A 26653-nucleotide genomic window follows, 5' to 3' on the forward strand; every position below is an offset into this window, starting at 1 on the left:
GGGCCTTAAGAAAATAAGAACAAGGGCAAGAGCCAATTAACTAAAGACATACAAGAAATACTGGGTTTAGAATTCACTATCATCTGCACAGAACTACACAAGCCAAGGATTCCTAAGGGGAGATTAACCAAGAGGAACTGGCAGTCAGAATAGCTGATTCAAAGTAACCGATCACCTGTGAGACAGTTGAATAGCAAGTCCCTTAAAGAGTTATCCAGAATTAAAAAAAACATGACCACTTTCTTTCAGAGACAGCAAGACTTTTGTCTCCAATTAAAGGGGTTATCCAGCGCTACAAAAACATGGCCACTTTTCCCCCCTCTCTTGTCTCCAGATTGGGTGGGGTTTCAAACTCAGTTCCATTGAAGTAAATGGAGCTTAATTGCAAACCGCACCTGAACTGGAGACAAGAGAGGGAAAAGTGGCCATGTTTTTGTAGTGCTGGATAACCCCTTTAAGGTGTGGTTTGCAATTAACCTCTATCCACATTGCAAATCCTCACCCAAACTGGAGACAAGAGTGGTGCTGTCTCCGGAAGAATGTTGCCATGTTTTCTAACATTGGATAACCCTTTTAAAGTAGATAGGTGAAGTTAGAATTGCAGAATAATTTCTGCTATGCATAGCTGTATTGCAGTCAGGGCTGGACTAAAAAGCAGCCTTGGCATAAAAACCCCCAACAGCCCACATACAACCAAAACATCTCTCAAAAATTGCACTATACAATGTGCACTGAAGCATGTAGTGGTGTAATGCTTTCTGCCTAGTGCATAGTACTTTGAACTGATTCAGATACACATATAGGACAAGCTCTCTTGGTGTCTGGCATATGTACATCGCATATAGTCACTTAAATGAATGTAAGACAGGTTTTTTTTTTTTTTTGACCAGGTTTGGAACATATGACTTATGTACGGCAGCAACTTAAAGCTCAAGAAATTGGAAGAAATCTAATACAGACAAATGAATACCTTAGGCATTCTCGTGAGGTAAGAGCAGAGGAGGTAATGCTTGAGAGTTTTTCAACTTTTTGAGTAGTGAATATGTAAATATTGTCAATACTGATTTGTCTGATCTTCAGAATGAAAAAAACTTAGTTTTTGGATCAAACTATGACCCTGGCAGGAAGTTTGGAGTCCTATTTATTTTCTAAGGGGAACATTTACTAACATGCACCCCTGGCATACGCCAGGTTTCTCCCCTTTCTCTGTGGCATACGAGGGGTGATGAGGCAAGGCAGGGAGGTGGTGTGGTCTTCTCCTGTGCCTGATTTATTAAGGTTTAAACCTGGAAATGGCTTTAAACCAGGCAAAAATCTATACCTGCTCTGAGTTGTAGATTTTTGCACTATGCCTGGCACCTCATGGTAAATCCACCCGGGAAGAGAGGGCAGGGCTTCATCTTGATAAATGTCCTCCTAAATGTTCTGAATGGCTCATTCTTATGAATCTGGGAGTAAATTCTTACAATTAGCTTTGTTTCTACTAAGTAATTAGCAAAATAAATAAATAAATAAATAAATCTGGAACGTAAAGGGACACGTTTGTTAGTGAATCCCATTCTAGTACTTTCCATGCACCTTTATTAGCAATTTGTAAATATTCGTTGCATAATATAATTTTTCAGCACAAAACTGAAGGTGCTTTATAACAGTTGCTGCTGTATTTTCTCCTTCGCCTAAATAACAACTTATGGTCTTTCTTTAGGAGCTTCACAATAGCACAGCTCAGCTGAAAAGGAGTACACTGTAAGTACAATAATCCAGACTAAATGAGGGACTTTGTTTCTGCATTGTACCAAAGACTTACTGCATGCTTGTTTTTGACTAGTTCTGTAGTACTGTAAGATTACCCACTTGAAAAACATTATTAAGATGCACCTACACACTGCAGCTTTTACAATGTAGGAAGCATCTTATACATTCATTCATTACTTAGTGTGCTAACTACATTCATTCACTGACCAATGTTGGAGATCGATTGTGAGGTTATGTAAAAAGACTGGAAATAGCTCAAAGTACAATAGAAAGTGGGTTGTTATGTAGGGAAGTGATAAGACAAAGTGTGGGGGTTATTTGGATGTCAGATAAAGGAAGACTTGACTATATGAATCATCCCCTAACATTTACTTGTCTATTGATTTTTGCAGCCTTTATAAACTACAGATGACAGAGCATAAAAGCACCAATATATATAAAACAACCCTTATTTGACCAGATAACCACCAAATCAGTACCAAAAATTAGAATTTTATTAAATCATACAGTGGGGAAAAAAAGTATTTAGTCAGTCACCAATAGTGCAAGTTCTCCCACTTAAAAAGATGAGGCATCTGTAATTTACATCATAGGTAGACCTCAACTATGAGAGACAAAATGAGAAAACAAATCCCGAAAATCACATTTTCTGATTTTGTAAGAATTTATTTGCAAATTATTGTGGAAAATAAGTATTTGGTCACCTACAAACAATCAAGATTTCTTGCTCTCACAGACCTGTAACTTCTTCTTTAAGAGACTCCTCTTTCCTCCACTCATTACCTGTAGTAATGGCACCTGTTTAAACTTATCAGTATAAAAAGACACCTGTGCACACCCTCAAACAGTCAGACTCTAAAACTCCACTATGGTGAAGACCAAAGAGCTGTCAAAGGACACCAGAAACAAAATTGTAGCCCTGCACCAGGCTGGGAAGACTGAATCTGCAATAGGCAAACAGCTTGGAGTGAAGAAATCAACTGTGGGATCAATAATTAGAAAATGGAAGACATACAAGACCACTGGTAATCTCCCTCGATATGGGGCTCCACGCAAAATCTCACCCCGTGGGGTCAAAATGACCACAAGAACGGTGAGCAAAAATCCCAGAACCACGCGGGGGGACCTAGTGAATGAACTGCAGAGAGCTGGGACCAATGTAACAAAGCCTACCATCAGTAACACACTACGCCGCCAGGGACTCAGATCCTGCAGTGCCGGACGTGTCCCACTGCTTAAGCCAGTACATGTCCGGGCCCGTCTGAAGTTTGCTAGAGAGCATTTGGATGATCCAGAAGAGTATTGGGAGAAAGTCCTATGGTCTGATGAAACCAAAGTGGAACTGTTTGGAAGAAACACAACTTGTCGTGTTTAGAGGAAAAAGAATACTGAGTTGCATCCATCAATCACCATACCTACTGTAAAGCATTGGGGTGGAAACCCAGGATGACTGATCCGGGTACATGAAACAATGAATGGGGCCATGTATCGTGAGATTTTGAGTGCAAACCTCCTTCCATCAGCAAGGACATTGAAGATGAAACGTGGCTGAGTCTTTCAACATGACAATGATCCAAAGCACACCGCCAGGGCAATGAAGGAGTGGCTTCGTAAGAAGCATTTTAAGGTCCTGTAGTGGCCTAGCCAGTCTCCAGATCTCAACCCTATAGAAAACCTTTGGAGGGAGTTGAAAGTCCGTGTTGCCAAGCGACAGCCCCAAAACATCACTGCTCTAGAGGAGATCTGCATGGAGTAATGGGCCAACATACCAACAACAGTGTGTGCCAAACTTACAGAAAACGTTTGACCTCTGTCATTGCCAACAAAGGATATATAACAAAGTATTGAGATGAAATTTTGTTACTGACCAAATACTTATTTTCCCCCATAATTTGCAAATAAATTCTTACAAAATCAGACAATGTGATTTTCTGGATTTGTTTTCTCATTTTGTCTCCTATAGTTGAGGTCTACATATGGTGTCAATTACAGACGCCTCTCTCATCTTTTTAAGGGGTGGAACTTGCACTATTGGTGACTGACTAAATACTTTTTTTCCCCACTGTAACTCCAACAATAATCCCCCCCCCAAACATATATATACACAGAGGTGTAGGGTGGAGGGGCTAGGACACAATGTACATACAGTACAGGAGTATAAAGGGTAAATGATAATGGCACTGGAACAACAATATACACTGTACAACCTATGGTCTTCTATCTAGTCATTAGAATGCTATCTTCAATTGTATTCAATATTCAAAGTGCAAATGCAGAAAATAGAAAATAGTGGCTCAGACATATACACCAATACTATTACAGGTTCCAACTGACTTGCTACCTGGTCACCCCATACCAATGTCTCTAACCACACAAACAATAGGAGCCATCAAGCCCACATGTAGCTCCTCTACCTTACCCTCCCAAAAAGAACCATTCTAGGGTTTGGTTGCCAACTACATATAGTTACTAAATAGTTTTTATATTCATCCTCTTTATAATTTCCAGCTGAGAAATACTACTCTTTTTCAAAAGGTTTCATTGGGCTGATTTTTACAGTTCACATATAAGAAAGAAATTCTCTGTAAATTGTTACAAGTGGTCTTTAAACATGTGGATGTCCATAAAACATCTAATGTAAGGCCATTAAGGTGAACATTTCATGTGTCTTACGCATTGTCAACAGAGAACTTTTTTTTTTTTAATTTTAAAATTTTTTATTTTTAATCATAAATAAGGTACATAGACAAAAACATTTTACACATTAACAATATATATCTAAGTGTCTGTAATCCTTACTAATATCTCAATAAATTAATTTTGTTACCATCCCCCACCAAACCTTTAAATCACTAATCTCTTTAATAAACCGAACCAATCCCTTGTTGCCCCCCCTCCCTTCCCTTTCCCCCTCCCCCCTTCCCCCCCGCCAAAGAGACAAAAAAAAAAAAAAAAAAATTAATTGGCATCTTTCAAATTTCTCTATACAGTTCTCCCAGTGTTTTATATTAGGGGTTTCCGGTGCCAGCCATTTTCTCACGATCACAAGTCTAGCATAGAACAACATTCTCTGGATTTTACTCCTACTTTTCCTCTTGCATGCTACAGACGAAGAGTCTCCCAAAACGGCCAACACTGGACTTAATTCAAACTTTAACTTTAACATATCCATAATTTTTCTGTGTACCAGTTCCCAAAAGGAGACCAGGGCCCCACACGACCACAACATATGCCCATAGCCGGCCCGGCTTACACCACACCTTGGGCATTTATCCTCATCCCATTTTTTGATTTTACATAGAAAGAGTGGGGTGTAATATAGCTGATGGACAATATTAAATTGAACAACCCTATGGGAGCCTGCCCTGGAAACTTCCTTAATCCCTTTTAGAATTCTTACCCACTGATCGTTACTCAACTCTCCAAACTCCATTCCCCATTTCCTCCTCCCCTTCTCACCTATTTCATAGTCCGACATGAAGTGTAGATATAGGGTTTTAACCTCATTTTTAAATATTGTCCCATTTCTAAGTTTTCCTATTATTGGGCCCGGTTCGCATATATTGCCCTGGGATCTTTTTAGGTTCCCACGAACTATCGCTGTATACCTCGCATAATCGTACCAGTGTTTCTCCTCTAGTTTATATTCCCTTCTAAGAGTGGTCCAATCTTTAATATCATTACCTAACATTACATCTTTCACTGTTCTTATTCCTGCTTCTACAAAGGCCTTCACTGTTCCCATACCACTTCTCCCACCAAACCCCTCGTGCAGCCACAAAGGGGAAAAGTCCAATATTCTATTTCTTTTTTCCTCTATCTTTAGTTTTTTCCAAACCCTAATTAGGGACCTTACCATTACCCATCTACTCCATTCACCCCGCTCCAAGTGGCCGCTTTCTAAAATCTGGAAAACATCCCATACTCCCTCTCCCAATTTTTCACACAGAAATCTACCCAAATTGTCTTGTTTCCATCTAGCCAACCAAAAACATTCAGAAGCTAACAAATATTTATCTACGTTGGGAACCCCCAACCCTCCTCTTGCAACTGGCACACATAAATCTTCTATTTTCATCCGCACCCTTTTTCTTCCCCATATCAGTGCGTTCCATGCCACTTTAATTCTTTTAAGATACTTTTTCCCTACCCCAACTGGTGTGGCACTGAATAGGTAAAGAAGTTTGGGCAGAAGTATTGTTTTTATTAATGTAATTCTGTCTATCCTGGAGACTCTCAGTCTGCACCAAACAGAGACCTTCCTCTCTATATTATTTACCACATCCTTGGTATTCAGGTCATCAAACCCCCGTAAATCCCTGGACACCTGAATGCCCAAATATGTAAAACTTTTCCCTTTTTCTAAATTATACAGTGGAGGAAAGGATAAGTCCAATTCCTGATCAAGAGACATAAGGGTAGATTGTCCCCAATTTATTAGTAGCCCAGAGTAAACCCCCAGTTCTTGAACCAGGGACATAACCCGAGGTACCCCCTTTTTAGGGTCCCGCAAGAAAAAAAGGAGGTCATCTGCGTACAGGGATATTCTGTCCCCACCGCCCCCCGCCCCAAAGCCTTCTATCTTATCATCAGTTCTTACCTTAATTGCAAGGGGCTCAATCCCAAGGGCGAAGAGCAGTGGGGAGAGAGGACATCCCTGCCGCGTACCCCTACCCAGCGAAAACAACTCAGAGAGGACATCACCAGTACGTATTGCAGCTCTCGGGTTCTGATATAACAATTGGACCATCCCCAAAAAACCCTCCCCTATCCCAAAGTGCCTCATTACTTCCCATAAATACTCCCACTCCATCCTGTCGAACGCCTTAGTTGCGTCCAACGACAGGATGGAGTGGGAGCCCCCCCCCCCCCCTATCTGCATATTCACAAACAGACGCCTGATGTTGTGTCTGGGCATACGACCAGGTATAAATCCACATTGGTCCCCATGTACTATAGTGCCTATTATTTTACCTAGTCTCCTTGCAAGAACTTTAGCGAAAATCTTGGCATCACTATTAATAAGAGAGATAGGGCGAAAAGATTCTATATTTAGGTGGTCCTTCCCCGGTTTCGGGATCAAAATTATGGAGGCATCCCTCATGGATGCCGGCAGTTCCCCAGCCTCCATCGCCTCTAGAAGAGTTTGGTGAAGGCATGGTAACAAAACCTCTCTATGTCTTCTGTACATCTCATAAGGGATGCCATCTCTACCCGGGGTTGAATTCCCCACTATTGCCTCTAGGGCCTCATTAAGTTCCATTAAGGAGATAGGGGCATCTAGTTCTTCCTTCTCCAGTTGACTTATCTGGGGGAAAACAATTTTCCTCAGATATTCCTCCATATCTTCCCTTTTATAAATAGCTTCCTGCGCATACAGATTCTCATAGTATGTCCTGAACTCCCTATTTATCTCTTTCGGGTCATTTACTATATCCCCAGAGTTGCTCCTTATTGCCCTTATACTTTTTTTCCCCTCCTGATTTTTCACCAGGGCCATTAGCCCCTTATTTGGTCTACCCGAACCCAGAAAAGTCCTCACCCCCCTAAATGCCGCAATATTCCTTGCTTTATCCTCTAAGTACTTATCCAACTCTTCCTGTTTGTTTTTTAATTCACTTTCTAGTGCTAGTGACTGTGCCTTTTTAAATTCCTCTTCTAATTTTTTAACCCCCTTAATTAATCTCTCTTCCTTTTCCCTAAATCCCTTTTTAATTCTACATATCACACCATGATATTTCCCCCTAATTATAGCCTTTAGTGTATCCCATACAATTCCCTTACTAGCAGAGCTACAGTTGATTTCCCACAACTCTTTTAATTCTAAACCAATTTTTACAGTGTCTGTCATAAATTGAAACCAATGTGGATTTATACAAATACTCCTAAACTCCTTTAGTGCGCTACTCTGAATTTCAACAATGAGTGGTGCATGATCAGAAACACAACGGTGTAAATACTCTATTTTAGTAATTTTTTGTGCCATTAACTCATTCCCAAATCCCATATCTATTCTGGACATAGTACGCGAGGTTTTATTCCAACAAGAGAATACCTTGGATTCAGGGTTCCTCTCCCTCCATAGATCCTTTAACCCCATTTCAGCAATAATATCTGGCAGTTGGGAGTTTCTAATCTGTACCTTCGGGTTCAACATCCTTAATCTATCATTCTGTTCATTCATAACAGCATTAAGGTCCCCCAACATTAGTACAGGACATTCATCTCTATTTTTAATGAAGTTGAACAGCTGCTCCAGAACCTGGGACTTAAAAGGAGGGGGGATATATATAAAGGCAAGAACACAGATCATATTGTCCAGTCTGCAATGGAAAAATATATATCTCCCCTCCCTATCCTTTTTACATTCAAATAGTTGCCACTCAAACAGAGAACTTTTTAAATGGCATCGTAAGATCTGTGGGATTTTAAGCGTGACGAATATTCTAGCACAGAGTGCTAGGACCTACAGTACATGATGTTTTCTAAGTTGACTCTAGACCATATCCATAGGACCTTAGTTTCTACACCCTGAAGGTGTCTTCAGGCACTTCTTGGTTGCTTATTTCCTGTTTACGGGAAGAAAACTGTTCCTGAAATAGAATCTTGTAATGACATGAATCTTGAGTTTTCATAAACTGACAAACACCTAGAGGGCATTTTATATAGTGAAGTATATCATTTTTACATCTAGGAATTTTGTGATTTTTTTTTTTCCGTAAATTTTATTTGTCATACCTTTCTTACAGTTTTAACTCTTCAAACTATATTTGCTTATTGTGTTAGTTACCTTTTACATAATGTATGAACACATATAGTCAAAACGCAAAACTAAGAAGGATTGAGCTTCTGTTTAGTTACAGATTTAAAGGGAATCTGACAGCAACCGGATGGAACTCGAGGTGCTGACAGTGTATTATAGGTGGCTGGCCCCTTGTGAGCATGTTACCTGTAGTAAATGTGTCCATGAAGTAGATTCTATGCAATATTAGGTCTCCCTAATAGTGGCTTGGTGTTTGTGCCACATTTTGGCACGTCTCACCACTGTTTCCTCTTTATGCATTTACTCACCACTTTTCCTCTTTTTGCTGTATATTTACTACTGGACAGCCTCCTGATCCATGCTGTTGACGTCATGATGTGTGCATGCTTTACTGCTGACAAGGAATGTGCACCCTGACCTGCCAGTTTATGCATGTGCTGCTGTTCCCTCAAGCCACACACTCCTGACATCGCCGATTGTGTGTGCGCCGCTCCTGCGGCAAATGCGTGATTGGAAATGTCAGTAGCGCATGACCTGAGGGATCAGCAGCACATGCGTGAATTGGCAGGTTGGCGTATGGCACTGTGATGACAACAGCGTAAAGTAGGAGGCTGGCCAGCAGTAAATATGCTGCAAATAGAGGGAGGAGGAAGTAGTGGGGAGGCGTGCCAAAATGCAGCACAAACGCCAAGCCACTACTTCTCTTTGACTCTTGATTACAGTGGGATATCCAAGGTTTGTAAAGAATCTAATGCACAGACGCACAGACAATAGGTACCATTCTCACAAGGAGCAAGCCACCTATACTACACTGTCAGCACCTCGGGTCTGGTCCTGATGCTGACAAATTCCCTTTAAAGTCAGACACTTTCCAACGTGATGATGATCATTTTTTGGAGGCACTAGGGCAAAATAATTAGGTAACAATGTTACATTCTGAGTAGTTTAAGAGATATTTGAGTTATATTGAGTTTATCCCCTTTACACAATATAGGGGATAACTAGCTGATTGAGACTCCTATCAATCCTTGAACTGGGTTTTATTGAACCACACCATGCATGCACGGCCTGCACTTTATTCATTCTCTATGCGTCGTTCGAACATTGAATGTGTTGGAATAAAAAATATAAATTGAAATCATTTTTTTTTAATTTAAATTTGATATTTAGATTTTTCATGTTTATATTATTGTTTAGCTACTAGTATTTATTAGGTTGCACATTAAAATTTCCTTTTTTATTTTAGATTCAGAAGTTCAGATTCCATCAAAAGTGAGTAAACACTATTATTATGATGTTTAAGCGTATTTGTTTATCCTTTGCAGGTTTTCACTGTATCTAAGGGCCCTATTACATTTACAGATTATCTGACAGATTTTTTTTGAGCCAAAACCAGGAACTGACTATAAACAGGGAACAGGTAACAAAGGAAAGAGTGAGATTTCTCCTTCTTTTCCTGGCTTTGGTTAAAAAAATTTGTCAGATAATCTGTTGGTGTAATAGGGTCCTAAGCCAACTATACAAGGACCATTATTTATAGGGGAATACAGCACTCTATTAAGAGCTGTCACAGTTGGGGCAGCTTCCCGTGCTCTGGTCTTGAACGTCCCCGCCTCCTGCTGGTGCAGCCTACATCATAGCTTGTGATGGTTCAGCAGATCCACTACTCCTGCCGTTACAAGAGCCCTTTGATTTTAGACCCAGAACCAACAGTCGTGTATGGTCACCCACATCGTGCATTGTCATAATGACAATTATTACACTTTAACATAAGTATTATAATTAGTAAATCATCTATACTATGGTGTCATATGGATCTACTGTACATTGGTATACAAAGGGCAGGTGCGTTTATTATGTACATGAGGCCTTGGATCATGCGCTTGGTAGAATACTTAAGAACCTTTTTTTTTTATTTAACAAGACATAGACTTTGTCTAACAGAATATACTTCAGTTAACAGTGTTAAGATTTAGAAAATAGTAGGAGATCAGCCCAGCTTCCAAAAAATAAGTAAAATAGGGCAGCCAGTCGGCACATATGCCTATGAAGCTGCCGGACATAGCTGAATACAATACTCAGCAACTTTGTACAGCTCTCATAACTCTTCCGTTCAGATAGTTTTCTCTATATTTATTACTGTTTAAAATATGTGACCGGTAAAGACATATTTAAGAAAATGTAAGGTCCATATGATGTCCACATATAATATTTCTTTCGTCCGTGATTACGAAATGAAAATGCTGAGGTGAAAAGGGACACTAGCTGCATCTTAATAATTGTGCTCTGTTGCCAATATTGTTGAGGTAATGGAATGATGGAGATTATAAAATTGATGCGGCAGAGCTGATCTGAATGCTTTCTTAGTCCTGGAAATATTAGATATTCATTTACCTGTGTCGACAGCACTGGAGCATTATTACTGGAAATCAATACGTAAATTATAAGTCCATTACAACGACTTTCATCCATTTTTTTTTCAGAAATGTCAGCTTCTTTAAAAGCCTCTCAGGACTTAAACAATCATTACTCAGGTAAGTCAAAGGAAAAAAAGTTATTTAGCAAAATGAAGTTGTTAAATCTCCATGTAGCCACAGAAAACATAATTCTATCATGGATGGTGCCTGAAATGGATTAGACATTTTTTTTGTCTATTTTAGTTTTATCTTTCCAACTTGTCTAGTGAGTTGCATCAAAGTTATTCTGACAGCGGATTGGTCAGAACACTGTATTCATACATTTGTAGATTTTATGGACCTATGGACGGTGAATGCATGGGCGGCTCTGTCACTACAGTGCCATGGAGATTAAAAAAGTTTCCCCACTGCTGGCATGATATTGATACATCATCCCGTGCGGGGAAACAATCCATTGTATGCATTCACCATCCGTAGGTCCTCAAAATCTACGGACGTGTAGACGCAGCCTTATTGTTCATGCATTAATATTTTTTCATTAGTAGAGGTAAACACAATAGGGAGAATTTATTAAGACTGGAATGTTATATGAAAGTACATTGGTTTATTGCTCTTTTTTTTAATAATTTATTTCTTTTTTTATTGTTTCAGCGGTGGAGAGAAATAACTTAATGAGGCTTGCACACACAATACCGTTTACGCCAGTCCATCTCTTTGGTGAGCTCTAGTTTTTGAACGTGTTTATTATATTATAGTATGGAGTACTTAATGTGTACCTGTCTTTTAAAAAAACATAAACCCCCCCCCTACCCATAAAACCTGCATGGCTTTGTTAGATTAAACAAGTTGTTCAGGGAGCAGCAGATGGCTGAAGGCTTCTCCTCCCCCGGGCTCACTTAGGGCCAGTTCATACTGAGTAAATTCTGCCGCGGAGAGTGGAGAAATTCCACCTGTCTCAGTGTCAAATGGAGACTCTGTGGGAGGGTTTGCGCGCCCCTCCCATACAGACACCGAATTAACTCATTATGAACTTGCCCTAAATGGGGAATCAGTGGATGGGCTTATATCCCCTATGTATTCAGTTTTCTTATCTCTAGCTATTAGACATTACATGCTGGGGAAACCACAATATTTTACCTTTTAGAGTGGTGACAAGGTGAACTTAGTGCCTCTATCACTGCCATTGGACCGTTGAGAATCCACTCCTTAGTACGTAGCTGTTTCTCATTCATTCTATTTCAGTTTGTGGCACCAGAGCTGTTCTGTTTGGCCAGATAAGTAAGGGAAAGAAAGAATCTATGCATGTACTACTCTTAATGACAAACATAGATGGCTTATGGAGGAAAAAGGGGTTAATCATGCTATCAGAGCATAAAGGAAAAAAATAAAAGCAGCGGGGAAAGGAAGGGGTTACACTAAGTACTGAGCTGCTTCTAAGATAGGAAAGTAGCCTTGATTTGCCTTTCAGGGACAGTAAGAGTCCTCTGAAGGATGGAGATAAAGTGACAGATTGCAGGTACACAGCTTATTCTTGCTTCTCTTCCTTCACTTCCTGTGTTTTGTCTCTGTTTGTTGGTTACTAGAGATGGACTGAACCTTACAACAGACAGAGGGAAGCAGATTGCAGAGAAGTGAGACACCCAGTGGCCAAAACTTTAGAGCTTTTTTTTGTAATGGGGGGTTGTTAAGGAGTTATATATAATATTTACCTTTACCAGCAATACAGCAATTTTTTTAGCATCTTTGTTTTACAGCTGGAGAAGAGGTTACTGTATATAGGCTTGAGGAGAGTTCACCAACCAGTCTGGATAAAAGCATGTCTTCCTGGTCTCAAAGAGGAATGGCAGCAATGCTTCAGGTCCTCTCTCCTGAAGAAATGGATGGGGGTCTGCGCAGAGCTCTTAAAGTAGTCTGTACCTGGTCAGAGCATGATGTCTTGAACCCTGGAGACGTCTTTATTGTCAAATCATTTCTTCCTGAAGTGGTGCAAACATGGCAGAAGGTTTTCCGTGGCGACACTGTATTGCAGCTTTGTCTAAGGGTAATGTCATATTACTATATGGAAATGTTCTATTATGAAATGTTAACTTTGTTTTCAGGAATATTTTAAAACATTTAGGTCTTTGCAAAATATATTGTTTTCTCATAAGGTATGACTGTAGTCTCCAAATTTAGAAATAATGGATTCCCATCAAGAATGTGTATTTGGCTATTTATTAGTATATCTGATTGCATATACTGTGAAGCGTACACAAAAACGTGGTCGACCATGTTGTTGTGTATGCTAAAAAAGCATCCATTTTGACCTGTATTCTTTAGGCTATGTTCACATTGCGAATGAGACCGGCCGTTCCGTGACCCGGCCGGGTCACAGAACGGATGATCTTTTCGGCTTCAGTGTTCTGATGCGGGTGCATTCGGGTGCACCCGCTCGTTCCACAGTGTGCATTGAAAGGGTTTTCTGCGGCTGCAGAAAACTGACATGTCAGTTGTTTGCGGCGCTGCAAGAGATCCTGAGCATATACTATGTGTGTACGCTCCGGCTGGGAGTTGTGTTACAACAAATTATAGTACTTTGGGCTCTGATATAGTCAATCGGAGATGCAAAGGATTTTCACCTGTAGACAGCCAGGCAGTAAAATACATGAAGGAAAATAGTCCAGTAATAATCTGATTAAAATCCAAAATTTATTGTAGTAAATACAAACTTTTAAAACATAAAAACTTTTTAAAAAAGAGTGCAGTCTCTTATGTAAGTTTGACACGTCACACAGGCCGAAACGCGCCAAGGGTACACGAGAGACTGCATTCTTTTTTGTAATTTTTAAGATGGATTTACTACAATAAATTTTGGATTTTAGTCGGATTATTGCTTGACCGCTTTCCTTTGTATATAAAACACAAAATTTTTTAAATAGATTATATCTTGTAGGTCAGACTTGTGTATGTAGTGATGCCTGCAGTCATCCAACCAACCAATATAGACATACAAAAATCTCTCCCTGGCATGTGATAAACTGATCCCTTAAAGGGGTTGACTTTAGACATATCAAAAATCCAACTCCTTTGCTCCAGTATAGTCTATGAAGCAAGCGAGTTGGATCTTGCAGCAAGACAAGGAGCATTGCCCCACACAGTAACAATGCCCACTTTGTGCCCTGATAATAGTACTTACCCCCCTCTCTCTGCTGCCATATAGTAGTTAGATCCCTGCTCAGCCTCATAGAGTTGTTAAAGTCCCGCTTAGCCCTCATATAGTTTTATCTAGCTCTTCGCCCTAGTATAGTGCTGGCCGCCTCTGTGCCCCAGTATAGCAGTTCCTTCTGTGCCCCCATGTAGTAGTTAGGGCCCTTCTTTTGCACCATCTTTTTATATCAGCTGGTGTGTATATGTATGTATATATATATATATATATATATATATATATATATATATATATATATATATATACATATATATATATATATATATATTTATATAATATTATTTTATTTATTTTTTCTAAACCAGACAACACCTTTAAAAGAATAGTTTGCTCTCAAATACAATGCTCACCTCTATTTCATAATCTCCATTCTTTTTGGTTTTCTTTTTGGGCTGGATTAATAAAGAATAATTCATTTCAGACTTCTTTAGGTTTTAAATGAATTGTATGGGCTACAAATAGACATCCATAAATATTTCCTGCACGTACACAAAAGCAGCAGTGGAATTTATAGTGGGGTAATATTTCATGTCGTATGGGTGCCCTGATTTCAGCTTCAACAAGTGGGAGTCCTAATTACACTACTAATTGCTGTCATTCTATATGGTGTCACCAGCTGCTTTACATACATTCCTCCTCTCCCAAGCTGAATCATGCAGGCAGTGCTAACCAGGTGCAAACCCTAGGTCTGTATCCAGGCAAGAAATGATACAGGAATAGCAAAAGGTTTCATCTAGACAAAAAAGACTAATGAAAACCATTAAAGTTAATATCTGTGCTTTTATATCATATAGGAAATTCAGCAACAGAGGGCTGCACAGAAGCTGATTTTCACCTTCAATCAATTGAAACCGCATAGTATTCCCTATACACTGAGGTAAAAATAAAATTCTTAATAATGCTTAATAGTGGTAGAAGGTAAGGCTTGTTTCACACTGCGTTTTTGCAGTCCGTTTAACATATCTGTTTTTAAATGGTTACTGTTAAGGTACAGAAAAATATAGTCAACTATGCATCTATTTTTTCTTCTGTTTTTTAGAGGTTTTTTTTTATTACGTGTTTGTTGAATGAACTGCATAGAAGGGGTCCGTGGGACCTCAGTTGCGAGTCTCAAAACACGGAATTAGCCAGATATCCCTCTCTCCAGAGAAGTAAGCCTGTTGCCAAGGGGGTGCCCCCCAGTGGGGAGAACACCAAACCACCCTGATACGTAGTCCCTCAGGTCCTCGCTCTGTTGCGAGCTTTGGGACCTAAATAGGGAAACACCAGGGTGGCCTGTATAAGTCAAAGTCTAACTCTGTTGCGAGTGTAACGGCATAAGACAAGGGTTACCAAGGCTAGGCATCCATCCATAGACAGCTGTTTCGCGGTATTTGCCCCTTTGTCAGTGTGGAGCAGGATTCTGGCTATCAGAGGCAATGAAAATAGACCAACAAAACACAACAATCACTGAATGAACTCAGGGAGATCAGTGAAAAAACCCAATGGACCCCTTCTTTGCATATTCAAATTTTGTAGGGGGCAATCAGTGGAGACTCTTAAAAGAGTCCATTCACAGGTATGAATTGGCTCCAACTATCAACTCCTACCCCCATTATCCATTGCATTGTTTAAATTTCATGGTATGAATTGGCTCCAACTATCAACTCCTACCCCCATTATCCATTGCATTGTTTAAATTTCATGGTATGATATCTGGCTCTACTCTTCTCAGCATTGACTTTTATTGCCCTCTTTTCTAAGCAGTGAACCCAAATTGTTTGTTTACAATCTTCTCTCTATCAGTTACCCCTGCCCTCTTCCATCTCTTCCCCACCCACCCCATGTTTCACACCTGGTAGTACTTCTCAGCTAGTTATCTAACTATATAGTGAACTGCTCTGGTCATTCCTGACCATGGTCATTGCTGATACACTCTAAGTGCTGATCAGTCAAAGTGTCTAGATGAATTAAGCCAGAATTGGAACTGAAGGTAATTGCATTCCATATACTCCTCTGCTCTCCAAAAATTTTCACCTTTGCTATCACTTTTGCTTCCCTAATACTCAAACTCTGCTCCAAACCACCAACTCCTATATCAAGCAATAGTATATTTATCTCTTCTTCCCTTCTACCTGCTGATCTAACCCCCCCTGCTGTCTTTTTCCCATACAATAAACCATTTCTTCCCATTCCCTCCAAACATCCTCCCTCCCTCTCTTACTCACACCTGCTATCTCTATCTCTGCTCCTGCTTACTGCTGGAGACATCTCTCCTAACCCTGGTCCTCCAACCTTTACTAACAGCTTCTCTTCATCGGCCACCTACAGAAACCCTTTTAACCTGATTAAGATTCCCTGCATGCCAGACCCCATCTCCATTAACTGTGCTCTATGGAATTCTAGATCTGTCTGCAACAAACTCACTGAAACCCATGACTTATTCCTCAATAAATCGCTCAACCTGCTGGCTCTCACAGAAACATGGCTACAAGAGTCAGACACAGCCTCACCTGCTGCTCTGACCCATGGAGGTCTTCAATTTTCCCATACTCCTAGACCTGATAACAGACATGGTGGAGGAGTGGGTGTACTTCTCTCTCAGGACTGCACTTACCAGGTCATTCCCCCTGAGCCCTCCCTCTCATTCTCCTCTTTTGAGGTGCACACCATTAGACTCTTCCGGCCCTTTTCCCTGAGAGTCGCAGTCATATATCGCCCCCCTGGTTCACAACGACGCTTTCTTGACCATTTTTCTACCTGGCTTCCTTACTTTCTATCTTCTGACATTCCCGCCCTCATCATGGGCGATTTTAATATCCCTATTGACAAACCACTTTCCCCATCGGCCTCTCAGTTTCTTTCCCTAACCTCCTCCCTTGGCCTCTCCCAGCATTCTGACTCTCCAACCCACAAGGGTGGGAATACCCTGGACCTTGTCTTCTCCAGACTTTGCCCAGTTTCTCGCCTTAATAACACTCCTACCGGGCTCTCGGACCACAATCTTCTCTCCTTTTCAATCACTAATACTCATTCTCCTCCTGACACCCCAACCTTGGTCATGTACAGAAACTTACGTGCCATCAACACCCAACAACTTACAGACTCTGTACAGTCATCACTGCCTCCTATCTCTTCGCTCTCCTGTCCCAATCTGGCTGCCAAGTGCTATCACGACACCCTCAAAACAACCCTTGACAAAATGGCACCCCTCACACCTCAATCAGCAAAACGCAGACGACCACAACCTTGGCACACACCTTCAACTCGTTTTCTTAGACGGTGTTCTAGGTGTGCTGAACATTCGTGGAGGAAGTCTAAAACTGATGCAAACCTCCTACATTACAAATTTGTGCTTAGAAGCTACTACTCTGCTCTTCATTCTGCTAAACAATCTTACTTTACCTCTCTCATCTCTTCTCTATCCCATAACCCAAAACGTCTCTTTGATACCCTCAACTCCCTCCTCAAACCCAAAGTTCAGACACCCCTAACTAACCTCTGTGCTGAAGACCTAGCATCCTACTTCAAGGAAAAGATAGATACCATCCGTCAGGAGATCACCTCCCAGTCCCAAAGAAGTGTTGATCCCATTCCCTCTTGTATTTCCTCCTCTTCCCTCTCAGTATTTGAACCTGTAACAGAGGAGGAAGTCTCCAGACTCCTCTCCTCATCTCGTCCCACCACCTGCCCTAGTGACCCTATTCCCTCACACCTTGTCCAGTCTCTCTCTCCTGTTGTCACTACTTACCTTACTAAAATCTTCAACCTCTCCCTCTCTTCTGGCATCTTCCCCTCGGCTTTCAAACACTCCATTATCACTCCCTTACTGAAAAAAACCTCCCTAGACCCCTCCTGTGCAGCCAACTATCGACCTGTCTCTAATCTTCCTTTTATCTCCAAACTGTTGGAACGTCTGGTCTATTCCCGCCTAACCCGCTACCTCTCTGACAACTCTCTCCTTGACCCCCTTCAGTCTGGTTTCCGTCCTCACCACTCTACAGAAACTGCCCTTACTAAAGTCTCTAACGATCTCCTCTCCGCCAAATCTAAAGGTGACCATTCACTTCTCATCCTCCTGGACCTATCTGCAGCTTTTGACACTGTAGACCACCAGCTCCTCCTCTCCACGCTCCGCTCTATCGGCCTCAAGGACTCTGCTCTTTCCTGGTTCTCCTCCTATCTCTCCGACCGCTCCTTTAGTGTATCACTTTCTGGCTCCACGTCATCTTCTCTCCCCCTTACAGTTGGGGTTCCTCAGGGATCAGTCCTGGGCCCTCTCCTTTTCTCACTTTACACTTTACCCATCGGACAAATCATCAGCAAGTTTGGTTTTCAGTACCATCTCTATGCTGATGATACCCAGCTATATACCTCCTCCCGTGATATCACCCCCGCACTTCTACAGAACACCAGTAACTGTCTGTCTGCCGTCTCCAACGCTATGTCCTCCCTATTCCTAAAACTAAACCTTTCTAAGACTGAGCTTCTTGTCTTCCCTCCCTCTGCTAAACACCCTCCACCTGACATTTCCATCTCTGTCTGTGGTGCGCCCATAGCCCCTACACAGCAAGCCCGCTGCCTTGGGGTTATGTTTGACTCAGATCTTTCCTTCACTCCTCACATTAAATCTCTTTCACGTTCCTGTAATCTGCATCTAAAAAACATCTCTAAAATCCGTCCCTTCCTTCCTGTCGAATCTGCTAAAACTCTCATTGTCGCTCTGATTCATTCCCGTCTTGACTACTGCAATTCCTTACTAATCGGCCTTCCTTCCTCTAAACTCTCCTCTCTCCAGTCCATTCTCAATACAGCGGCCAGGCTCATCCCCATGTCCAGCCGTTATACTGATGCCTCCCCCCTGTGCCAGTCACTACACTGGCTTCCTGTTAAACACAGGATACAATATAAAGTCCTCCTGCTCACCCACAAGGCTCTCCACAGTGCTGCACCTCCATACATCTCCTCCCTCATCTCTGTCTACCGCCCTACCCGTGCCCTACGCTCCTCTAATGACTTACGATTAACATCCACCTTGATCCACACCTCTCACTCCCATCTCCAGGACTTCACCCGAGCTGCACCAGTTCTATGGAATGCATTACCCAAGATTGTCAGACTCACCACCAATACACAAAGCTTCAAACGTGCCCTCAAAACACATCTGTTCAAACAGGCTTACCAGGTTCCCTAATTTTGACTCAACCCTCAACCCCCCCTCCACACACACACACACACACACACACACACCTCCACCACGCACACACACACATACATACACTCACACACACACACACACCAAGTATTTAAGCACTTAGACCTGTGCATGCAGGCATTGGCTGGTGACAGGTTCACCCCCCTTTACCCGCACTGCCTTATTTATAATGATGGCCGGACCATAAGAACAACGATGCACTTTGCCCCTCTGCCATTCTGTCTCGCACCCCCTCCTGACAGTATGTAAGCTCATGCATGCGAGCAGGGACCTCACTCCTCATGTATGGATAATTATATGTATCTCTGTAATGTCGATTTTTTGTCTATGTATGTACCTCCAGAATTGTAAAGTGCTGCGGAATCTGTTGGCGCTATATAAATAAAAAATTATTATTATATTATTATTCTTTAACTTATAGGGGCCACCCTGTTGTTTCCCTATTTAGGTCCCAAGGCTCACAACAGAGAGAGGACCTGAGGGACTACGTATAATGGTGGTTTGGTGTTCTTCCCATTGGGAGGCATCCCTCTCTGGAGAGAGGGATATCTGGCTATTCCCGTGTTTTGAGACTCGCAACTGAGGCTCCACGGACCCCTTCTTTGTATATTCAAATTTTGTAGGGGGCAATCAGTGGAGAATGAGTACTCCATTGGATTTTTTTTCACATATATATATATATATATATATATATATATATATATATATATGTGTGTAAATATATATATATGTAATTTTCATTTTGACTTGTATTTCATAGTGGATTTTTCTATGCAGTAATTTGGTCCTCCAGCTGTTGCAAAACCTCAATTCTGAAAATGCTTATGTTTTCTAAATCTATTTTTTGTACATTTTGTGGATTTACTAAAATATAAAAGCTATGTATTATAATACCTTGATGTCACAGAATTTTGAATATTTCACCAGCTATATTTTTCATTTGTTTTGCTCTCAGGTTCTTAGAAGTCTTCTTAATCTATTGTCATTCTGCTAATCAGTGGTTGACAATAGAAAAATATATGACTGGAGAATTCCAAAAATACAATAACAACAATGGGGATGAAATCACCCCCACTACTTTACTGGAGGAAGCACTGTTGTCGTTTTCTCACTGGACCTATGAGTATACCAGGGGAGAACTACTTGTTCTTGACCTGCAAGGTAAGGTTAGCGTATGAATACAAGCTTTAAAAAGCAAATGAAAGGTAGTGAAAACATGTTATAGAAATACATTTTTTTTGTTTTAATTACAAAAATTAAAACAAAGAAATCTTCCCCTCTCCCCCCAAAAGATGGGCACATATTACCACCAGCTATAGACCATTGCTCTATATAAGCACACTTAGAATTTATTGATTCATTCAAATTTTATTTATTCACATGGATAAAGCCTGTTTGTGTGTGCAGCACTGTGCCGTGGCTTTCTCTGAGCCACAAAAGCTTCATTACTGAACCATGCAGAAAGAATTGCCATGTCACTTTTTGTCTAAGTGTCTCTCCGTCTTCCATTGAAGTCGATTGGGTTTACAGTGAAACTGTGAAAATAGTTTTTGTTTTTTGGGTTTGGTTCACACGTAACGGAATTGCAGCAGATTTCACGCTGTGAGTTTGCAGCGAAATCCACTGCGATTACCCCCCTGTCACTTTCAATAGGATTACATACTTGCAGCGGAATTGTCATACCGCTGCGATAATGTAAAAGGCAGCCCCCTTAACCTCCCACGGCCTGATGGATACATTACCGGGTCTATGCTCCGGCTTGCTTCTGGGGCTCCCGGCGTCTGGACGTCCCGCTCAGCCAATCGGTGCGCTGCGGCGGGGCAACGTACTGATTGGCTGAGCGGGACGTCCAGGAGCCCTTATAGCAAGCCGGAACATGAATGTAATCCTATTGAAAGTGATAGTTAAGGAAGCCGCTGCAGATCAGTTACATGTGAAGCTACCCTTGATATGGAAATTGGCAAGGGGGAGGGGTGAGATAGGAAGCATAGCAGCTTAAAGCGTCTTTGCCCCCTTGTACCAGAGAATAAAATAATTTTTTTTGCATTTTGGAAGCACAGACAGATATATAAAAGGTACCTTGTGTCTCCTTGCCCTAACAGCTAACAGTGTCAGCAGTAGAGCTTGTTTATTATGGGGAAATAATCATTTTCTCTGGACTTTTTCTTTAAATGTAGGCATATGATGTTTTTGTTGTGTTTTTTATGCAGAAACCTTCACACTATTTCTGCATACAGTAAATTGTCAACAAGAACGCTATTTTTGAACAGGGGCGATCCATGCATGTAAACGAGTGCCAGTGTAGCAAATCAATGCTTGCTTACTTTACATGGTTTGATCAGTTGATCATTTATGCGTTTCTTTGCATTTATCAACTGCCGCATATGTCCTATTTACACAGGGTGATGAGTGAGTGATGATTTAAAAACGTTAGCTGATTGGCTGATCTTTTTCACAGACCAGTTATTGGCAATGGCTGATTTGGCTGATAATTGGCCAAATCGATAAAACAACCTTTAAGCTATGTTCACTACTTATGAGACCGGCCGTTCTGTGACCCGGCTGGGTCAGAGAACGGCCGTCTCTGCCCGGATCATCCCGGCTGGCACTTAAGTACCGTCCGGATGATCTTTCCGGCCGCAGGGTTCTGATGCGCCCACATCAGAACCTCCCACAGCACACAATGAAGCAAGCGGCCAGAGCCGCTCGCTTCATTGTGTGAACTGACAGGGTTTTCTACGGCTGCAATTCATTGAATTGCGACCGCAGTAAACTGACATGTCAGTTATTAGCGGCGCCGCACGGGATCCCGTCCAGAGCGTATACGATGTGTATACGCTCCGGCCGGGATCCCATTGAAATGTAGGCAATGTTCCACACTGCATAAAGTACGGCCGTTGTTGCCGATGGTTGTCCCACAATTACATTTTAACTTCCTCTTTTATATCTCCCAAAAAGATAAGCAGTATTTAATTTACTTTATTAGGAAAAATGCTCCTGTCTGTAGATATTGCTGTTACATGCTTAGGATGTTCTTTGGATTCCTTCTCTGAACATCCTCCTAAAGTGTTTAGTGGTGGCCAGTTCTCCTGCACTGATACTTATGCCTTATGTCAGATATCGGCCAATGTAATAAAGACAATGATCAGCCGAGGAGTGAGCAATTATACATTCATCAGCTGGTCGCTGTCCTTTAACCAATTTGTAAGCCGACGGCTCCCAGACGTGCATGGCTCTGTATACTAGGTGATACACGGTCGATGGCTGATGAAAGAATATAGAAAATAATAAAGATGTACAGTAGTCATGCTTACCTCTCCAGGCTTCCCTTCTGTCCTCCTCCCTTTTCCCTGCGTTACCACAGCCGCCGCTGAGACTACCGAACCCATCTCTGGAGCAAAAGCCCACCAATCACTGTCCCTAAGCAGGCCGTCGCTGCCGATATGGGTTTTGCGACATATGGGAAAGTGACTTTAGATGGTTCAATTGATGGTGAAGCCATTGACTTTTATCATCGTTGGCAGTGCATCCTGTTTACATGAGGACATGTGCCGTCGATTTAAACATATCGTATTGATAATCACCTCCTTACATAGAGCCATTATTGGCCAGTTCAGTCATCTTATGTGTCCCTTACATGCTGCAGTTGTGCTGCAGGTTGTCCATAGATTTAACCAATGTACATCCACCATATCTGAGAATATTTGTCTAAAGATTTTGTGTATTTTTTTTTCTTGAACAAAGCATAAAAATGTGGAGATAATGCTGATTATTATTTGCTTTTTCTAGTTTACTTCACATTTATTATAATGGATCCATACTGTGATAATAAAACGTCTGCTTGCATCCTCAGTGAAAGGTTTAACCACTGACTTTCACACATGAAATTCCATACTGGATTTACCTCAAATATACAGCAGATGTCCCTGTCTCTCTTTAAAGGATTTTATACTATGGCAGCTTTATCAGGCTTTCCATATTTAAACCCAGTGTGGCTTTTCTACAATCATTCACTGTTCACAGCCTCTTCCTCAAGCCGTCTATTGTCTATGAGGCTTTGTATCAGAACAACACAATTTAGTGACTGAGGACCAGTGAAATATTGTGTCATTTAACATTTGTACATAAAATAGATCCCAATATAGCAATTCTTTCATTTTCCGCTGAAGTTCATTTGTATTTTACGGATATAATTCGGTAACCTTCATGAGCTTTTAAAACTGTAAATCGCCAAGAAGCATTTAGGGTTTTGGCTGATTCTAAATTTTCACTGTATAGCACAATCTCAATACAGGACTGTCATTTCATTGCTTTTAAGAGAGTATCTAATAAATGACAATGAGGAGGGTTATAGATAAATAGATTGACTGACAATGATTAGAAAACGATAGATAGATAGATAGATAGATAGATAGATCTTAGACATATATTAGATAGATAGATATTAGACATATACAATATTGATAGATATTAGATATATGCTATATCGATAGATATTAGATATATACAATATTGATAGGTATTAGATATATGATAGATCTTAAGATAGATGGATAGAGGTATCTATAGATTGATATTAAAAAATAGACAACAGATATCCGATATAGACAGCTCTGTACATATATAGATTGACAGATATCAGAAGATAAATGATAGATACTGTACATTAAATGAAGAATAAAGGAATAGGCACTCACCCCAGGATGCAAACTCTTCTTTATTTCAAAAAATCTTCATTAAAAAACGCAGGGAGAGGGAGCATGGCAATCAGGTCACGGCGACGCACGTTTCGTGTTCAGCTGAACACTTCCTCTAGCTGGTGGAAGTGTTCAGCTGAACACGAAACGTGCGTCATTGTGACCTGATTGCCATGCTCCCTCTCCCTGCGGTTTTTTAATGAAGATTTTTTGAAATAAAGAAGAGTTTGCATTCTGGGGTGAGTACCTATTCCTTTATTCTTCATTTATTGTATTGGACTTGATCTTTTATGAGTAGAGCACCCCCGTACAAGATGTATTTCATGTGTCTAGTGTGAGCTACGTTGAAGCGGGTTACACAAGAGCAGTAGTGCCGAGTTTCCTTCTCTGGGAGAGTAAATGATAGATACTGATTTTCTTGCTTTTTCTACAGGTGTTGGAGAAAATCTTACTGACCCATCTGTTATTAAACCGGAAGACAAGCAGTAAGTTTAATCTCATTTTACAAACTGCCACTCAGAAAGCCCCAAAGCTGATGTGACATTCAATAGAGATTGTCTGTCCATCTGTGCTCATCATAAGGGGGATTCTCCACAGATTGCCACATTTCACATGAGAGACGGTTTGTCTTAATCCACAGTTTAATGATTTAGAGCTATCTAAAGGGGTCTTCCAGCTTGAGTAACAGGAACAATTGTGCATCTAATCATATATTACATCTATATGCTATCTCCCTATTATATGATAATTGAATAACACCACATACACTAAAGCAGCAGATGTACAATTATTAGTTATTATATTTCCTCTTCACCGCCACAGTCCCCAGCCCCAGTTCTATCTTAAGCTTTTTTATTTCATGAACATTCTTTTATATGCGGCTAAAACAAGTTGTGTTCAATGAGCAGAAATCCACAGCCTCGTGGGAACTCTTGTCTGGTGTCTGAGGTATAGCTCTGTCTGGTCCCCGGGACCTCTTTGAGCTGAAGATGAGCTGTTGTTGTGTATATCACTTTATTATTGTACTAATTAAGTAGTTTCCACTTGTGTTGCATGAAATCACAATGTTCCCAGGGAGTCTGCTCTTTCTAGCTGAAGACAATGCTTATGGCAGGGATGAGAACACTGGCTTCATGTGCTATAAACTGTTTTGGAGATCAGTCACTTTGCTGGACCTCGTGAACCACCTAGAATGTGTCCATATTATTTTAAGAGTGTCAGGAACTAGTAATGTGTTAGTACTACTGTTGATTTTTTTTTCTTTGTCATTACACTTATATATGAGTGAATAATATATACAGCTGGACTCTACTATATTAGCTGACATGCTACCTTTACGGTGGTTGTGCTTATAGAGTAGAGAAACTTAGCAAAATACAGACAGGGTTATAACAGTTTGTCCTCTACGGAATACAGGCTGCCATAACTAGTGACCTGTATTCTGCTAGCTGCAGAGAAGTGATACATTTTTTTAAATTTTTATTCTTTTTTAATTTTTATAAAAAAGGATGTAGAGATGAGCGAACCGGTTTAGCTGGTATGGGGTCCGGTTCGGATTTTTCCAAAAGTCTGAGTCCGGTCTGATTCAGATTTTTGGAAGTCTGCTCCGAATTTTTTTTGTCTTGCTTTCTAAAATGACAGCCGCCAATTTAGAAAGCAGGAAGTGTTCTGGGTGGGAAAAGCGCTTTCCCATGATGCCCGGAACACATCCAATCAGCAGGGATGTTGCACTAGCCCACCCCCTGTGTGACGTCGGTATTGCTTTAAGAGGAGCGGTCACATGACCGCATGAGGCAGTCTGCACAGAGAGAGGAAGAAGACTGTTAGCAGTGCACAGAGCTAGTCAGTGACAAAACGCTGCTGTACTGAGAAGATATTGTACAAAAGCAAAGACAAAAAGATTACTAGGAAAGCGAAGAGGAGAAACATATAGTGATTGAGAAAGAAAATAGAGAGGGTGAAAGATTGATAGGTAGATGATTAGGCATAGGAGAGCAAAGGGTGCACAAAACAAAAACGTGCTATACAGATATACAAGAACTATAGTTGGACCCTTTTTCCTGCATAGACCCTGTAATGGTGAATTTTCTGCATAGACCCTGTAATGGTGAATATTGAAGCAAAATTGACTTTGCTTTGAGATATTGAAAAGCTAATGATGTTGACATGTAGAGCCCTAAATTCAACCAAATACACTACCCCCGTATCATATAGACGCTTTAAACTATGAAATCCGAAGAAATCCAAAATTCAGTCGAACGGAACGAACTTTTGAAAAGTTCACTCATCTCTAGAAGGAAGTGATTCCTATAGTTAAAGTACATTAAAGGCAATCTGTCAGGTCTGTAAAAGGTACAGAATGGAGCTGCAGACACTAGCAAGTCACAGGGAGGTAACTATACCTGTGTTTGTTTGTAAAGTTAATAAAATTGTCACTTTACTTTGGAGCTGAGGTGTCAGAAAGGCGGCGCTAAAGCAGAAACGCCTTCTCCCTCTCCCACACCTCCCTGCCCTTCATATATAATAATCGACTCCCAGCATAGAGCCCTGTAAGTCAATCAGTGAAAACAGAGCAGAAAGAAGACAACAAACACCAAACACAAGAGGCGATAATATAGTGCA

At 40.9% G+C, this 26653-nt stretch overlaps 1 protein-coding gene across 6 annotated transcripts in view; it reads left to right on the forward strand.

Moving 5' to 3' along the window:
- The window catches only part of TRPM6 (transient receptor potential cation channel subfamily M member 6), a 141344-nt gene that overhangs the window by 106997 nt on the left and 7694 nt on the right, over window positions 1-26653 (forward strand). For all 6 annotated transcript variants that reach the window (XM_069961837.1, XM_069961835.1, XM_069961834.1 and 3 more), the window contains 9 exons: window positions 891-988; window positions 1706-1746; window positions 9765-9790; window positions 11002-11052; window positions 11587-11652; window positions 12690-12976; window positions 14935-15017; window positions 20290-20495; window positions 24465-24516. In XM_069961837.1, the coding sequence (XP_069817938.1) occupies window positions 891-988; window positions 1706-1746; window positions 9765-9790; window positions 11002-11052; window positions 11587-11652; window positions 12690-12976; window positions 14935-15017; window positions 20290-20495; window positions 24465-24516 (910 nt within the window). The remainder of the gene's footprint in view (window positions 1-890; window positions 989-1705; window positions 1747-9764; window positions 9791-11001; window positions 11053-11586; window positions 11653-12689; window positions 12977-14934; window positions 15018-20289; window positions 20496-24464; window positions 24517-26653) is intronic.

This window comes from Dendropsophus ebraccatus, chromosome 3 (assembly GCF_027789765.1).
Source record: "Dendropsophus ebraccatus isolate aDenEbr1 chromosome 3, aDenEbr1.pat, whole genome shotgun sequence".
Lineage (NCBI taxonomy): Eukaryota > Metazoa > Chordata > Amphibia > Anura > Hylidae > Dendropsophus > Dendropsophus ebraccatus.